We start from the raw sequence: 15,682 nt of genomic DNA, 5'->3' as shown, positions 1-15,682 counted from the left end.
TATTCATGTAGAGTATGTCCTGATAAACTGTAAATTGCTAAACTACACTTTGGTCCATTACTAAATGTATTCAAGACACCAAACCACCTATACCAGTCTGTTTGATTGCTTTATTGCTGTTTTAAAATCAATAACAGTACTGTACAGGAAGAAAGGCTCGATATGAGACCAATTTTTAGAAAGCCTTCTGATGCAGTGTTGTTAAATTCACCTTACAAAGAAGGTGCTTCCAAAGTTAAAATACTAAAACTACCTCTTTTTATATTCATCCTGTTTGAATGGAAAAAGGTACTCACTGTGCATTGTATGAAACTAGATTTAACCCATCAGCTTTCTATTTTTTCTCATCCCATGGTACATCCATCTATGTTCTGAAGATAGGCAATGCAGTTACTAGGGATATGAATGGCTAACCAGTAAACCTCACCCTTAATGGGTGAGGCTTACTGGCGCTGGTTAACTGGTAGATGGGTGCTCTGTGGGCGAGGGGTGCTCCCATCAGTGGTGGGCCCAGCTCAGGCACATCACGGGGGAAGAGAGGCCACTCCCTCTTTAATTAGTTAACCAGTTAAATATTACATTTAACCAGTTCTCCTATTAAATGGATTTTACATCCCCAGCAGGTATCAAAGGGCATGAAAGCACCTCCTGGGTGTGTACTATAGTAGTATAACAACATATCGTGCTCTTCTCCTTTGAGGCATTCCAGTACTGGGGTGTGAGAGTAACTCCCTACTTGTTATGGTGAAACACCCACCTGTCTAGATCCTGAGAGTTTCCTTATTAACTTAGACTGCAGTTTATTTCAACTAACGCCAAGTATTATGGAATACTTGACATAGGCCAAAAGAACAGTGGGGAGAGGATAAAACATTCAGGTAACATAAGACAACACACTTAAATTAATATTTTGCCTAACGTGTATGTCTTGGCTAACAGGACAGATTATCAATGTTAGTGTAGAATGAGTGGTTATTTAAACTTTAGTGCCCCAATAGGGTCCTTGTGCCATAAGGAAAGATACATTCTGGAGGAGGACAGAAGATCAGAAGTTCAGTCAGGAAGAACTGCTTTTGTTATAATAGCAGTGTCTCTACCCTGGCCAGACCTCCTTCCAGATCAGCAATGTCAATTTTTAGGTTGCATTAAGCTAATAGAGCTCCCTCACGCAAAAAGAGATTAAGCTGCCTTCCATAGCTCTAATCTCATCCCCATTCCATGACAGACTTTTTGCCTTCTAGCCTTTGCCAGAATCTTACGCTAGCAAAGCCCAACAGGAATGTGGTCTAGGACAGCAGTGATAAAGAGCCCTTACTATCTAATATTTATTTGCTATTTGGCGGTTTACATGACATGATTTGGTGTTCTTGATCCAGTTCCTAATGGACAGGTGGATATGCTGCAGAAACCATCAACATAATTGACATGTCAGCAATGTCAAACAGAGAAGGAATAAATTTGCATTTAAACCAATCTATCCCATAACCTCTAGCAGACATCCCTCCATGTAAGCATGAAGGCTTGCTTGTAGAGGACTGGGTGAACTCAAAGAGCCAATAGCCCTGTTGTACCTACTTTGTGGATAAAGAATTTAGATTGTTACAATATTTTTGTTAGTGTTTTTTTCTTTACTTTCCTTTAAAGCCAGGATACATTCATACTACTAAACACCTCACAGGCCTGTCCAACTCTACAAGTTATTGAAAGTGAAGTAAGCTTTTAATCTCCAACATTTAGAAATCTAAAAAAAATGACACAAAGTAGTTTCTCTCTAAATCCGAATGTCACAATTTTTAAGGTCCAATAGCCGGAGACGTGTTAAGGTCAGAAATAATCATATTATAGCAGAGGTGGCAAATATTCTATGCAGAATGCTGAATTACATTTTTGTGATGGTCAGTGGGCCAGGGTTACATGGTTAGGTTCAGACAATGGATCCTCAATCCACACTGTATCACCTGATGATGTTGGGAAGTTTGCTAACAAAACTATAGCTAGAATGAGGCCCTCTGATAGCAAATGTAATTTAGCTACAGCAGAACCACAGAGTTACGGACATGTTGGGAATGGAGGCTATAACACTGAAAAAGATGTTATGAACTTGAGCCAGAAGGTGGCTGGAGTTGCTGCCATGGGAAGAGAGGAGAGTCAGGTCAGGGCTCAGTGTTTCATACTTCTTCCTTATAACAATGGAAAAGAGGTGAATTCCTCCGATTGTGACATTTTAATAGCACAAATATGAAACGGTATATTGAGCTCACCTGTCTTAGTTTCTCTGTGTCTGCCTGAGACATATTCATGGTATTCTGTGTATCTGTTACTCCTGAAGTTGGTGCTGGGCCAGAAACTTGTGAGACTGTGGAAAACTGCTGCCCTTGAGAATTCATTGGAGAATTTGCAGATGCATTAAAATTGCCCTCAGAGACAGACCTTTGCTGATCAGCTTCATGGGCATGCTGACTAGTTCCAAAAGCTTCTGGCTGAGGTCTTGGAGTCATTGGAGGCTGATCATAAGGATCATGTGCTGGGGCTGCTGGAGCACGGTTAAATGATTCTGTGACAGGAGGTCCTGCTGGTCTTGGAGTTTGAGAACATGCATCTGGTGGTCTTACAAAAGGGCCCTGAAGAGCAGTTCCTCTGTTTTGGGATGCCTGCAGGAAAGGATCGCGATTTGGCATTAGTCCTGGCCTTACTGGGGGTCTGTTAAAATTCTCTGGAATCCCTGGCCTTGGAGTTGCTGGTGGCTGAGAATAAGGGTCATTTATAACTGGCCTTGGTGTGCCAGGAGGTTGAGAATAAGGATCAGAATGTCTCTGATTTGCAGGAGACTGAACAAATAAATCTGCTGGCTGTGCAGGTCTTGGTGTGGGTGGTTGCTGCACATATGGATCAACGGTGGTGGGTCGGGGAGTTCCTGGAGGCTGAGAATAAGGGTCACTAGACGGCCGAGGTGTACCTGGAGCTTGGGAATAAGGGTCCTGAGAGGCTGGCCTTGAAATGGGTCCAGACTGAGAGAAAGAGTCACTTTGCTGTCGCATTACCCTGGGTGGATGGGCAAAAGGCTCCTTTATTGCCGGGTGAGGAGTTAGAGGAGGCTGGCTATATGGATCACTAGATTGACTGTGGGAAAAACCATCCACTGGCCTTGGTGTCAAAACAGGCCTTTCGTATGGATCAACAGCAATGCGTCTCGGTGTTGGTGGCACTGATCCATAAGGATCTTGTGGGGACTGTGGTGGGCGCATTGGAGTTTTAAAGGGTCCAGGGTTACCATCAACAATGGGAGTAGGAGTTAGTGGTGGTCGTGCATAGGAATCAGCAGGAGTTATTCTCTGTCTTTGAAATATATCTGTTCTAGGAGCTGGTTTAGTGAATGCGTCATTGCTCCCAGTTGTTAAAGGAGCTTTCCCTGATTGTTCCATAATTATGGGAGATCTTGATACCCCCACAGGTTTGGAAAACTGATCTGTTGTCATTACAGGTCTGGGTGTATCTGGTGGCTTTGCATAGGGGTCACTGCTAACTGGAGATGAAGAACATGCATCTCTGACTGGTGAAGGTCTGTTTCCTGCTGGTTCACTTACTTGAACAGGCCTTGATACAGATGATGCTGGTGGACAGGTATCCACTGGTGTAATGGCATTTCTTCTAACAAAGTTTTGGTTAACAGGTGGTGGCCTGGGTGTTCCCACCATTTTAGCATATGGATCCATTGGAGAAGGCGGTCTGGAGTTTGTAGCATTTGGAGGAAACATTTGTTGTGATGAGGGCTGAGGTGTCTGTGGCTGAGCAAGAGGATCCTGAACTGGAATTCTAGTTGGCGTTGGGGGCGGAGGTGGTGCTTGTGGTTTGAGGAACACATCGTCTGAGGATACTGAAGTAGAGGCACAGGGTAATTGTTGTTTTGTAAATAAGTCTTTATGGAATGTCTGTTGAGCAGGAGACATATTTCCATTGCCAGTCTGAGGCGTTAAGGGACTCTGTATCCCACTGCTTGGTGTGTCTGAGCCAGACTGATTCAGAAGCTGTTGTGAACCAAACTGCTGCTGTTGCTGCTGCTGTTGCTGCTCATTTTTCACTTGCTCAAGTTTCTGTGTGGCCTCAATTTTGGCTTGCTGCTTACTCTTCTGACGCATTTGCTGGTTTAAGATGGGAAGAGAAAAAGGTTACAGTTATTAGTCCAGGGAACATAAGCAAGGGCATTTTGATGACTGAGCACCAACAAATTAGGATCTTTAGAGACACATGTGATCAGCTAAGGATAATTTAAAATCTTAAGTACAGTGAGGGCAGAATGCCTGGCTATTTATGAAAGCTAAATTACATTGGCATGCTCCCCATTGACCGATCAAAGAAGAGCATCTCCTAGATTCCCAGAGGAATAAAGCCATTTCCCAACCTTCCATACTGAAGAATTATGCAGCCTCACTTACAATAGATCAAGGGCTTTGAGAATAACAGAAAAGTGCTAGCTTCTTTCTGAGTCTGAGTCCCCAGGGTGAGGGCCTTTTCTGTGACATTTGACAGAAAAGGGAATGCACCATTGCTCAGGGTTGGCCCCAGAAATAAAGACAATTAATTATGTTCAAAACAACCAAAGTGGTTAAAAAAAAAGTCACAAATATTTGTATATACTACTTCTGCTTATGACCCAAATCTTCACTCTTTGCAGAGTGTATGTTATGAATTTATATTTCCTTCCCTGGACAGATTAAAATTGATTTTAATCTATTAAGCACAGCAACTACCAATACAAAAAAACCCCACAATTATAAATGACCAAATATAACACACCTGTCTGAATTTCCACTCTTGCTCATGTTCTGATTCCCTCTGCTTTAATGGATCTTTAAAGAGGTCTGAGTCGATTCGAGAGCTATGATCAATGCTATCCTGTTGCTGCTGCCTTTTCATGGAGTCATTTGACATCTGCACTTTATTGATGCGTAGAGCAGCTCTATTATCTCTGGCTTTTTGCTGAGAAAAAATATAAATGCAAGTAATTTTTCTTGTTTTCTTTTTATAAGTATAAAGTACTGCATCTACCCATTCTTCCTACAAAATCTACAACCAAATCATTTATGTGGTCTGATTTAATCACACAAAAGCATAGACAAACTAGGTTACTCTCTTGTAACCAGAACTACTAACTGCAAGTTTATAGTCTTGACAAAGTCAAAGTGTGGGATTTATGTATGTCAAACCATGTGGGGCAAAAAAGTCATTAGCAATAGAGGCTTTAAATGTAAGTTACGAGCTTCTGTTCATATGCAGCACTGGCAAATAAATACAAATATATCAGTACACACTTCAAATCTTATATTTGTGTGGTCCTAAATCTGAGGGAAACAGGTGGCTCACAGGTAAGATGAATCAACAGAGGTTCATTTGGAGAACTTCAGTTACAGGAAAAAATATGCATTAGTGGACATTAAATAGCCTCTATGCATCCCACTCAGTCAGGCTAGCAGTACAAATATAGGACTGAGGGTTAAGAACAAAGAAAAACTGGATTTCACAACAACTCTTCAGATAAGCATTTTCAAGCAATAATGGAGCTTTTAAACTTTTAATGGCTGCTTCGGGGAGTCACTTCTGGCTGACATTTTGAATCCAACTCCTTCTGAGTACTAAATCCTGACAGTTGCTTTTTCAGATTAATGTTGCAGTTCTCAAACGGATATTGCACCTAGCAGAAATGAACTTTTTAAAGATTTAAAAAAGCAGTCACAAGGATGGTAGCAGCATATTCACAATGGCAGCTGAATTAGTGCTTGCAGCTTCTTACAAAAATCAAATTGGTGTGACATTTTTGCTCCCCTTTTAAAGTGATGTGATTGTACCTATTAAAAAGTAATAAGGTAAAGAAAGCTACAGTAAGAGCAGGAAAGCTGGGTTTTGAGCTTCAGTCACTTGGCAGTTTTAATTATCTTTTTCAGAATGAATCTGTTAGAGGCAGGACTGTGGTCTCATCTATGTTGGCACAGTGTTAGCCACACTGGTAGCGCACAAATAACCATCACCAGCAATTTGGATTGTTAGCTGTTTGGATAAAAGAGAGTCTCTTAGTTTCTTGTATGTATAGCACTTAGCATACTGATCCTGGTTGGGGCGTCTAGGTGAGACTGTAATATAAATAAATGGATGTATTTTTATATATACCGAATGGCAGAAAAATAGCTTTAGAAGCAAATAAAAAAATACATATGCCTGAAACTGCATCTTCTAGAATCAGTGAATGGTTCAGTGGCTTTAAAATCAAACATCCTACAGGTTAAATGTCTCCCACTGTGTACAAATGCTGGCTGCAGTCACCCTTACCACATATGGTGCTCTTTCTTGTGAGCTTGCTTTTCTCCACAATTTAGCAATCTGCTTCACTCTTGTAGACCAGTCTGCAACCAAAACCGACATATTGTTTTAGTTTGCAGGATTTTAAATTTCTATTTCTTCAGACAATTTTAATAAGTAGAAACAATTAATGCTTTTCTGCAGAAAGGTGCATAACAGAACTGTTACAAAATTTGTGCTCCTATACAATAAATCACTCGCTCACCTGGAAATTCTTCCTTTAGGTTGGGGAAGTTGATATTCGTGTACAGAACAGGTGCTACTGTTGCCATTTCACCTAGTGCTTCTTCTTTCTCCCACTTAAGAGTGCTTCTTTGAGCATTGGACATTGTGTCCCCTTCTCCTTCTATAGGGGGGGCGGATGGCGTCCATGAACTGTTAGGATCATTTACTATTGGATTAAATGCTGGGTTCTTATCCCTGACAAAACAAAACAGAATTTTTTCATTTTTAATTTACACTCAGTATAATTTGAAAGTTTATTTTGTAAACACTCTATTCGCTACTCTAGCAGTTAGTATCACATATTTTGAAAAGACTGAAAAGAGCAAAAATGTTTTATATCCTATCAAATATCTCTGTCAAAGAATGAACATTTAAAATGCACAGTGGCAAGTATGTTACCATTTGAGTTAGGCTAACTTTTAAGCAATTCCACATTATTCAACTTGACTTACCTGTTATCACTGAATGGTGGTTGCGTAATAGGAGAGAAAGTGCCTAGTCCACCTCCAGGAGCCAAAGGAGTATGAGGGAGATGGGAGCTGAGTCCAATCAGGCCATTCATAAGTGGTACTCTTGAAAACACACTTTCCCCTGGAAGGCAAAAGTTGAAACAATTCACGTAAAGAATGAGTGTCTGCAGGCTGTTTCAAAGTGTTTAAAACAAACTTTGGTGAGGAATAGTTTTGTGAGAAACAACTTATTTGTACAGCCTGACTAGCTTTAAATTAAGACTTTGATGTGATTACATGACAGGATATATGATGGGGTTGCCTGTGATAGCAGGGGATTCAACTTGATGACTCAGGAGGCCCCTTCCAGTCCTGCATTCCTATGTGCCAAGCGTAATCTTGTGGAGAGGACTTACGAACACGTCAGGAGACATAGCAAATACAATGAATTGGTGTTCCTAATTAGCATCAGCTATTGCTATTTTCTTCTTTGTCAGGTTACAGCCAGACAAAGATACTCCTCACCTTGTGCAATAACAATAGTTCTTCAAAATGTGTCTCCCCGTGGATGCTCCTCTATATGTGCACTTGCACACCAGTGTTGCTGATTTGAGGCCTTTGGTAGCAGTGTCTTTTGGGTCCACACAGGTGCGGTTGGTCTCTCCTTGTGCTGTGCCATACAGCACATCAGTACACACAGACCAACCATTCTCAGTTCCATCTCTACTGCACAGTCACAGTGAGAACTCCAAAACAGAGGGGAGAAGGGAGGGTAGTGGAGCACCCATAGGGACACTCATCTCAAAGAATCATTGTTCCTGTCCAAGGCAAGTCACCATTTCCTCTTCTCCAAGTAGTGTTCTTAAGGGTGCTCCACTGTGGATGACTCCCAAGCAGAGCCCCCGGCCCCCATGAAGGACTGGGACTTTAGAGTTGGTTTAGTCACAGGTAAGTACTGTGAAGCCAAAGATGGCATCAGAGGCAGAGTTCCCAGTGATTGCATAGTCTTTTGTGAAGATGTTGACTGCAGCTCTGCAGATCTCTGAGGCTGGAACATTCTTAAAGAAGGTGACAGATGATGAGATCAATCTTGTGGAATGTCTGATGGAGTGAGTCTGGAGGGCTAAAGTTACAAATCTGGGAGCGCTCTCTGATGGAGGTAGATGAAGCATGGGGGATGTCGATAAGCTAGTGGTGCACATCTTTAACCTCCTGCAGGGGTATGCAGAGGGAGTTCACTTCTCTTTTTGCCAGAGTGGAACAAGCAGAAGTCACCCATCATAGAAGGTAGAGACAGAATGACCGCTTTGTCTCGCAAAGAAAAGGATACAGCCTTGGATGTAACTGCCTCCTCTGGGTCCACCTCATGCTCCTCCACTTCTTGGGGTTGTGAGGCCCACAATGCTGTTAGCCAAGGGTGTATGCTTGGGAGATTCTTTAATGATGCTCAGTGTCCTTTAAGCAGACTATCATTCTACTGCCCAAGGGTCTCAGTATGGCCATTGTGGTGGCACTGGGCCAGATGCAGGTGCCCACAAACAATGGTACCAAGATGGGGGCTGTGCCTTCTCATGACACATTCCTAGACCCGGTTGATATTGGGTCCCATAAGGAGCTCAGGAGGAGTATTGAGAAACCCCTTCTGGCTCACTGTATGATGGCACTGAGCATGCTGGCATCGGTGCTGGCATTGACGCAGATGGGGATCTTGCCTATACCAATCTTGTCAATATTGAATGGGCCGATGCCACTGGCAGTACCAACAATAGCTCACATAATGGAAGCATCTTAGGGCACCTATCCTTATCTCTAGGTACTGAAGATACAATGCCTGTGCGGAAAGTATCTGTGGCCTATCAACAGTATTGGACACCAATGGTCACTGTTACAATCTTAGTGCTGCTGGTGGTGCTGAGGCTAGCGAATAAGATGGTGATTGCTTTTGGCTATCCCTGGGCTCGATGAGTGGACTTCTTGCTCTCTTTTTCCACTTGTGAGAGGCATTCCTTGACCGTTTCTTTGACCTCTATCCTTCAAAGTTGAAGGATGAGAGGAAGACTCATACCCTCCAGAGGGCCTGGGTTGGAGAATCACTTCCATAAATGTGATTTCTGGCACTCTCCTTATGGGATCTCAATTGGAGCTGCTGCAGAAAGAACACTCTTGTTGGCTGTGGCCCTCACCAAGGCAGAGAATACACTGGGAGTGTTTGTCTGAGACCATGCGCAACACTTTTTGAAGCCCAGAGAGCTAGACATACCTTTGTCCAGGAAGTCCCACCCTTAGGGGGTTGACAGAAGAAAAAATATTTTTTTAAGGCAGAGCTAAATAAAAGTCAAAAGGTGGTAAAGGGTTTCTAAAAGCTTAACAAATGAAAAAGAGTTAACCATCTGCTAATGGGCAGCTAACGGCTCCATGTCTAGCCAGGAGCAGTTGAGATGGAACTGGGGACAATTAGCCAGTCAGTGCTGGACTAGCCTCCTGGCAAAGCACAAGGATAGGCAGCACATGTGTAGGCCCAAAAGACACTGCTACTGAAGTTCTCCAATCCACAGTGCTGGGATGCAGACACACCTATAGAGGAGTACCGATATGGACACCACTCAAAAAACCACCAATGTTACACCAAAAAAAGGAAAAGGAAAACATATCCATAATACCAGATAATTAATTGGTCATTAATTACAAAATGTCCTTTCACAATTATTAAATAAATATTAACCAACAAAATTAGGAATTCCTTTTCACAGACAGTCCATCTACCTAACGTCAATGAAATAAATACATTGGCCAAAGGTATCGTAATATTTCAATAAAATATTCAGTTATCTAGCAATTTTACACCACTATTAAAGTGGGGCATGTTATTTATATCATTAAAATATTAGGGCCGACATGACACAGGACAAAAATGGCAATATGGTCCATTACTTCTAATTTGCTTTAAATTATGTCTTTTTTAGAATTTTCTGAAGTGTTATATTTTTCCAGAAATTCATCCAGATTAAGAAACAAATTATTATTCTCCTTTCTTAGATAACTGTTTGTTCTAGAATTACTCCATTTAGACCAGGGGTGGGCAATACTTTTTGATGGGGGCCACTCCAAAAATTTGGTAAGTGATGGGAGGCCGCACACTTCCGTTATATTAATGGCGGAGGTGTGAGGTCTGGGATGGAAGTGGGGTGCAGAACGGAGCTGGGGCTAAGGGACTGGGATACAGGAGGTGCACAAGGTCTGGGAGGGGGTTGTGATGTGAAGGATGGGGTGCAGGGATTTGGGTTGTGACCAGGGATTGGGGTGTCAGCTCTGGGAGGGGAGTTATAGGAGGGGGAGCAGGATCAGGGAGGAGGTATGAATGCAGAAGCAGAGGTGCTAGGATTAAATGGAGTAGGAGTGCAGGGTAGTGTTCCCTCTATGCTGGGAGACAATACAGCTTCACAGGTGATTAATCAGCCCCACCCAGTCAATTAGCTCAGCCCAGGGAGCCCTGAACCTCTGACTGGGCAGGGCTGATGAGTCAGGGAGCCTGGTGGAGGGATCCGATGGCTTGGTGGGCTGCATCCAGCCCACTGGTCATATTTTGCCCACCCCCGATTTAGACACTGGAATATATTTCTGAAGCACAAATACGTCACAACGATCTCTCTGCTTGCATCTGAGCTAGTGCCGGTTCTACTTACAGACGATGGCTGATGAGAAAGGAGTGCTTTTAAGTATGTTCCTGGATATTATATAAACCAGGTGTTTCTAAACTGTGGGCTGCAACCCCAAAATGGGCCACCAGGCATTGCCCATGTAATGCTCCAGTAGTCCTCAGGTCGGAGGGGACGGAGAGGTGTGACACGCTCCTGCCAATGCTGCGGGTTGGATGCTTCTAGCCCCACCTCTTCTGCCCATGGCCCTACCCTTTCCTGGAGCTCAAAGCTGCCCAGGACCCCAGTAAGTCTGTTGGCCTTCCTGTCTCTCAGGAAAAAGTTTGGGAACCACTGATGTAACCTACCAATGAAATACCAGAATGAAAACCTAGAATTCTAGGTTACATATTCCAGCATTTTCTCAGTAAAATCTATTAAAGACGGTAGAATGAAATAATGCAATTCCTCTTTCTTCTGAAGTCAGAGTTTGGGAAACAACATATTTGATTTGATTTTGCAATAACAACCCTCCTTCCCTATATGCAGACAGCAACACCCTGCATTTGCTCAAGAGAGAAAACAAAAGAGACAAAAATAATTGAAATATTACAAAATGATGCTAATTCTTTCTTCATTGTTGGAATAGTGCTAATCATCCCTCTTAAATTAACCCTGTAACAGAAATTAAACTGAATAGCACTGTCACATTTAAAGAAAAATGTTATAATTAAGCGGCAGATTGATTACTCTTTCTTCACCATTAGTGTGAGCTGCTTGAATGTACTGAAAAAGCAGTGAGACAAAATGTCATTATAGGAGCCCTGCTTTATAACAGACCACTTACGGTACTATACCATGATCACCCAGTGTAATTTAACAAGAAGTCTAACAAAAAGTAACTTTTCCTCTCAGAAATAAAAAATCCATTCACATATGTATCAGATACTCAGTTCCAAGATGACATACACTATGTAGAGTATTTACCCTACCATAGTTAATCATCATTTATACTAGGTATTGGCAATATTCTTGACGGGGGTGGGGGGGACTACTCCAAGATTTTGGAAAGTGGTACAGGGCTGCACTTTTCTATGGAGGGGGTACGGAATCTGGGATGTAGGGCAGGTGCAAAAGGGATCTTGAGGTAGAGGATTGGGGTGCAAGGAGGGAGTTTGGGTGAAGAAAGAGGTTATGTGGGACAGAGATTGGAGTAGAGGGTTGAGGAAGGGGGTGTAGGTGTAGGAGAGGATTCTGGCTTAAGGGAGTGTGGGGTACAGAACTGGAGTGCAAAAGAGGATGTGGGATCTAAGAGGGAGTTTGGGTGAAGGAGGTTGTTACATGGGTCAGAGACTGGGGTAGAGGGTCGGGGAGGGGGTATGGGTGTTGGAGAGGATTCTGGCTTGGGGGAGTACGTACGAGGGGGTGCAGGCTCTGGGAGGGATTTGTGACTTGGGGGAAAGAGGATGTAGAGGGTTTGGGTGGTGACCTGGGGCAGAGAGTTGGGAGGAGGGAGGGGTTGGGGTGCCAGAGGTAGGCTCTGGCTGGGAAGCGCTTACCTAGGCAGCTCCCAGCCAGCTGCCCAGCAGGACCCTCAGGCAGACTCCCTGTCTGCTGCAGCCCCAAGCTCAAAGTGGTTGGCTGCTCCACATGGCTCTTTGCACTACGTGCCAGAGGCAGCAGGCTGGGCAGGAGAGGCTTTCCCACTGTCCCCGCACCAGCACAATCTCTCAGCTCCCATTGGCTTGTTCCCCTCTCCTAGCATGTAGTGCAGAAAGTCCCATAGAGCAGCCAGCTGCTTTGGGCAGTGTATGGGACTGCTCTGTGCCTGAGGGTCCTGGTGGCGAAGACTGCAGGCTGGACTGACAGCCTTGGTGGGCCAAATCAGGACTGCGGGCAGTATTTGTACTCTCCTGATTTATACTATGAAAGATACACAACTGGTTTTGTACAACCCATTTTTAAAAGAAACGGGAGACCATACCTTGATTGTGTAAAGGAATTAACTGAGGTGGAGGCTGCGGCAAAGGAGTTGGCTGAGTGTTTGCAGGACTCAGTACAGCTGTGAACAAGTCTTCCACATCCTTTCCTCCCAGCTCTGTAAAAATAATATTCATAACTTGGCATGTACTGTTATATAAACTAAATTGAATGAGAGACAGCAACACTCAAAAATGCATACCTGGAATTTTATACAGCTTACCAAGAATTGCACCTGGGCAAGGTAAAAACAACAAAATTAGTAATCATTCATTTCAAGCTTCTAGATAAAACAAAATAAAATTAATTCTGTAATTGTAAGAGCAAAGGATAATTTTAAAATTACACAGACAATAATAACAGAAAGAACAAAGCATTTGCTCAAGCATTTGCTTGAAGTGAAGGTGTAAGACATTTACCGTCTGTGACCATTTTGTCTAGTTCTGGACTGAGAATTCCATCTAATTGTTCTTCACTCAAGGGTCGTGAACTCTGAGTGACACTTGGCTGAGGCAGAGAAGAAGGATCATCAGAGATGGGACCGATATCTAGTCCAGCTGAAGAGATAAGAATATTAAGTCAGCTGTAAACAATGAAATCTACTGACACAGGACAAAGATTTCCAAGATGATTTTTGGTTACAATTTAGTTGTAAACTAAAGCCATCTGCTGAAACCTAAAAGATGATTTTCAACGGCGGGGGGGGGGGGGGGGAGGAGGAAAAAAGAAAAAAAATCTCATTGATCTTGCTGCATAATTTGAGGAAGGCATCTAATTTAATCAAATGCTAGAATTAGAAGACTTCAAAATAAATTTTGTTGTAATGGGACTTTTAAATTTAATGTTCTTAGAGCTTTTTATTTTGTTAATTTTAAAAACAGGAAATTTCTGGCAGCAGGTACATTTAGACCTGACTGAAAGTTAAATATCTCCCCAAACTTCCATGACTCCTGCTGTGTTAGAATAAATATCTACTAAAATACAGTTCATACCAGTAAATATCTGGCCTATGACAGGTTGAATCTCCCTAATCTGGACTTCCCTAGTCCAGCAACACTTCTGGTCTGGCATTGTTGGTGACCCTGTGGATGCTATGGGACTGGAACACTCACAGGGAAACACTGGCAGTCAGGGGCCAAGAGCATTGCTGGACTAGAGAAGAACGGAACCTCTGTGGAACCTCGGTGAACTGGAGTAGTCTGCAGCTGAAAAAGGAGTCCTGGCACCAAGAGCAGTGGTGCACCGGGGGGAGAGGAGACAGCCTGGAGTGGAGGGGCAAATACTGATCTCCCCAGATCTGGCAAACTCCCTGGTTCAGGACCGTTCACGTCCCAAGAGTGCCAGACCAAGGCAATTCAGCCTATAGTAAAATAGCAGCAGCTTCTACTTTCAGAAGAGGGCTAAATATTCTGCATCAAATTAGATAATACAATTTGAGAGTGCTGAGAAAATGCAATTGTTACTTATTCTGTAATATTCATAGTATCTTTTCAAAAGCTAAGAAAATATCTTAGAAGCAACAGACCCTTATTTTCCAACCAACTTTAGTACTTGAAAGTGATTGCAGCACCAAATTCCATCTAAGAACCACTTTTAAAATAATGTACCATGGTCCTTCTAGTTATCATGCATCTGTTTTCATATAAAAGTTTAATTAATGCAAAAGTGATTAATCGTTGCCAGTGATAAAAAGACACTGATGTTGATAGTTTTATTCGTGCTTGAAAACTGTCATAATTAAGATGATTTTTAAGTTAACAACAAATATATCAGTAATACTACTATATGCAATATTGTCAAATAGAAAATAAAGTAATAAATGCATAGTTTTGTTTTCTAAAATACACAAAAACAGAAAATTTATTAAAACATTTCCAAAGAAAACTATCTAGAATTCTGTCAAGTGCACAGTGCAGGTTTTGTAAGTTGTGCTTGACTCAAACAACACAAAGATAGAGAAAAATAAAAACATGGATTAGTTACACAGAAGAACGAAGCACTAACAACTATGCATGCACTAACAGTTCTTTCAGCTGAAACCACTAGGAAAGATGACTACTTCTAACCACGGGTCATCCACTGTTTAGTTTCTTACCAAATGGGGAGGGTGAGTTCTCAACCTGGAAAGTGCATAAATCAAGACCTACAAGACCCAAACCAGATAAAATGGATGATTATAACAAGAGAAAAATGAACTAAGAGCATACGCTGCTGCATGCTATACAGGTATGACAGACAACAGCAAATATTTCATTCCCTTATAAGCAGCAAAGCAAAGGTCTAAGTAAAATAAAGAACTGAAAAGGTTTTGGGGTTTTTTTTTTGTAAAAGAAGAGATAAAAGTCCTTCTGAAATTGGAGTATACTTAAGATATAACAGCTACATAAACATCAAAGCCACACATCACATAATCTGTGAACATAAAACATGAAATGAGTCTATAATCACAAGAACAAAGAAAATAGATACCAAGGATCTCTTAAAAGCACATACCCGAATGATCTCCAGATTTTACTAAATCATCAGAAAGTATTCCAAGAATATCATCATCTGTGTTCAAGACCTCTGAAAGGTCAGCTAAAGGGTCATCAGAACTACCTATGTAAAATACAATAACTCAAGATCAGTACAAGCAGGACCCTCACATATTTCTCCAATAATTTGCCCAGTGATTTACATGTATTTAGCAATGTTCTAAATTGAGTAAATGTAACGAATAAGCATGTTGTAAGGGACACTGGCTAGATGATTTTGGGGAAAACATATAAAGGAGAATTTCTTTTAAAGAGTGAAAATACTAATACTATAAATTTAAACAAGTAAACCAACACTAACTCATAATAATATGAAGGAATGTCTTAGTTAACCACAAAGCCCATAAATACAAAGAGAAAATAAAACAAAGCCCGAAGAAAAATTTCTGTTTGATAAGAGTGATTTTCTTATTAATTGGGGTAGGGAACCTTTTTTGGGCCAGGGGCTTCTGACTCCCAGAAAAATCAGTTGGGGGCCACACAAAAATGATAACCAAAAAACAAACAA

The 15,682-nt window shown here is 41.9% G+C and overlaps 1 protein-coding gene across 15 annotated transcripts in view; it reads right to left on the bottom strand.

The window, feature by feature from the left end:
• The window catches only part of KMT2C (lysine methyltransferase 2C), a 354,350-nt gene that overhangs the window by 58,527 nt on the left and 280,141 nt on the right, over positions 1-15,682 (bottom strand). For 13 of the 15 annotated variants that reach the window (XM_075922783.1, XM_075922788.1, XM_075922785.1 and 10 more), the window contains 10 exons: positions 15,134-15,238; positions 14,736-14,783; positions 13,060-13,197; positions 12,843-12,875; positions 12,645-12,758; positions 7,029-7,167; positions 6,557-6,771; positions 6,322-6,395; positions 4,795-4,977; positions 2,262-4,139 (listed from right to left, as the gene is read on the bottom strand). In XM_075922783.1, the coding sequence (XP_075778898.1) occupies positions 2,262-4,139; positions 4,795-4,977; positions 6,322-6,395; positions 6,557-6,771; positions 7,029-7,167; positions 12,645-12,758; positions 12,843-12,875; positions 13,060-13,197; positions 14,736-14,783; positions 15,134-15,238 (2,927 nt within the window). The remainder of the gene's footprint in view (positions 1-2,261; positions 4,140-4,794; positions 4,978-6,321; positions 6,396-6,556; positions 6,772-7,028; positions 7,168-12,644; positions 12,759-12,842; positions 12,876-13,059; positions 13,198-14,735; positions 14,784-15,133; positions 15,239-15,682) is intronic. The other 2 variants (XM_075922793.1, XM_075922790.1) reach the window with 2 other exon arrangements.

The sequence above is a fragment of the Pelodiscus sinensis genome, chromosome 2, assembly GCF_049634645.1.
Source record: "Pelodiscus sinensis isolate JC-2024 chromosome 2, ASM4963464v1, whole genome shotgun sequence".
Taxonomy (NCBI): domain Eukaryota; kingdom Metazoa; phylum Chordata; order Testudines; family Trionychidae; genus Pelodiscus; species Pelodiscus sinensis.
The sequence above is the reverse complement of the archived record's forward strand: the minus strand, read 5'-3'. Positions and strand labels throughout refer to the sequence as shown.